This window comes from Plasmodium fragile, assembly GCF_000956335.1.
Source record: "Plasmodium fragile strain nilgiri unplaced genomic scaffold supercont1.47, whole genome shotgun sequence".
In the NCBI taxonomy this organism is placed as follows: Eukaryota; Apicomplexa; class Aconoidasida; order Haemosporida; family Plasmodiidae; genus Plasmodium; species Plasmodium fragile.
This window is the reverse complement of record NW_012192627.1, coordinates 66021-67954: the sequence shown is the minus strand read 5'-3', so window position 1 is coordinate 67954 and position 1934 is coordinate 66021. Positions and strand designations below refer to the sequence as shown.

The 1934-nt window shown below is 45.3% G+C and overlaps 1 protein-coding gene across 1 annotated transcript in view; it reads right to left on the bottom strand.

Annotated features, from left to right (window-relative positions):
* Positions 1 to 1934, bottom strand: part of AK88_03816 (uncharacterized protein) — a gene marked incomplete at both ends in the record, with an annotated part of 10319 nt that overhangs the window by 4653 nt on the left and 3732 nt on the right. The window contains 6 exons of the mRNA XM_012481426.1: positions 43 to 134; positions 249 to 511; positions 637 to 710; positions 990 to 1022; positions 1168 to 1259; positions 1374 to 1636. Of these exons, the coding sequence (XP_012336849.1) occupies positions 43 to 134; positions 249 to 511; positions 637 to 710; positions 990 to 1022; positions 1168 to 1259; positions 1374 to 1636 (817 nt within the window). The remainder of the gene's footprint in view (positions 1 to 42; positions 135 to 248; positions 512 to 636; positions 711 to 989; positions 1023 to 1167; positions 1260 to 1373; positions 1637 to 1934) is intronic.

The following is a 1934-nucleotide window of genomic DNA, read 5'->3' as shown; positions in this document are numbered from 1 at the left end:
ATTTTTTTTTTTTTTTTTTTTGTTTTTCCCCTTGGCCCTTACTTCGTCCCTTATCTCGAGGAGCCATTCGTCTCGGTGCTGCTCCGTCAGCCGTTGGTGCAAAACCTTCACGGACTTGGCGGCGACAAGTCCTCCTACGAACGGACAAGGGGTTATGCGCACATGTTTGTGTATGTGAGCGTGCTCGCCCTCCACGCACGTGAACACAGTTACAACTTCCATCGTGTCTCCCTCGGGAGAAAACCTACCATAAGTATATTTCACACTGTTTGGAAGCGAGTCGACGGTGAGCAAAATCACATCTACAAAATTGAAGGTTGAGTTTGGGAGAGTGCTATCCCTCTTGTGCAATTTCATGTCCTTAGTTTTTTCCAAGCTGTTTTGCCGCAGGAGCTCATTGTTGCGCAAAATATTCTTTATGATTCTGTTTCCCCCGGGGGTAGCGTAGTTGGGGTCGTTCAGGTTCTTCACCCCTAGCTTCACGACTGTTCCTATGATACGAATACAAATTCTGTGTGCGGCAAAGGGGGTGTAAAATGAGTCGAGTGTAACAGTGATCACATGCAGGTAGAGAGCATCAACATGGGGTGGGGTAAACTACATCGCAGTGAAGACATGTTAAGAATGGAAACTTACTTGTTTGTCGTGCCTCCCTCCAAGTTCAGATGCTCCTGATAACCGATAATGGCATTCCCGCCCAACAGTTTAGCCTGCGCGAGGGACACTCACGAGATTAGTATATATAACTTAAAAGGGTTTCATATAGTTGCATGCACATACGTGTGACACTCAAAAAAAAAAAAAAAAAAAAAAAAAAAAAAAGTGATGAAGAACACATTCATTCGCAGATAGCTCTGAGGCGTTATCACTTCAGCTTCATGCACTGATGTATATCAGCCTGAACACAATCGCGTATGGACAGAAGCATTTCCCGCCATGTGCATTATCCCTCCACACGAGTGTGCATTGTATGTGTTACCCAAAATGACGTTGCAAGATAAAAACGTTGCATTCGATTTGATCTACGGGGTGGGGGTGGGAGGATGGAAGAGAAAGACGCGTCTGTGCATGTTACCTACTCATGGCTCTGTTAGAGGGCGTAATTTTGCTGGTTTGCTTATTTAATTTTTTTTTTTTTTTTTTTTTGTTTTTCCCCTTGGCCCTTACTTCGTCCCTTATCTCGAGGAGCCATTCGTCTCGGTGCTGCTCCGTCAGCCGTTGGTGCAAAACCTTCACGGACTTGGCGGCGACAAGTCCTCCTACGAACGGACAAGGGGTTATGCGCACATGTTTGTGTATGTGAGCGTGCTCGCCCTCCACGCACGTGAACACAGTTACAACTTCCATCGTGTCTCCCTCGGGAGAAAACCTACCATAAGTATATTTCACACTGTTTGGAAGCGAGTCGACGGTGAGCAAAATCACATCTACAAAATTGAAGGTTGAGTTTGGGAGAGTGCTATCCCTCTTGTGCAATTTCATGTCCTTAGTTTTTTCCAAGCTGTTTTGCCGCAGGAGCTCATTGTTGCGCAAAATATTCTTTATGATTCTGTTTCCCCCGGGGGTAGCGTAGTTGGGGTCGTTCAGGTTCTTCACCCCTAGCTTCACGACTGTTCCTATGATACGAATACAAATTCTGTGTGCGGCAAAGGGGGTGTAAAATGAGTCGAGTGTAACAGTGATCACATGCAGGTAGAGAGCATCAACATGGGGTGGGGTAAACTACATCGCAGTGAAGACATGTTAAGAATGGAAACTTACTTGTTTGTCGTGCCTCCCTCCAAGTTCAGATGCTCCTGATAACCGATAATGGCATTCCCGCCCAACAGTTTAGCCTGCGCGAGGGACACTCACGAGATTAGTATATATAACTTAAAAGGGTTTCATATAGTTGCATGCACATACGTGTGACACTCAAAAAAAAAAAAAAAAAA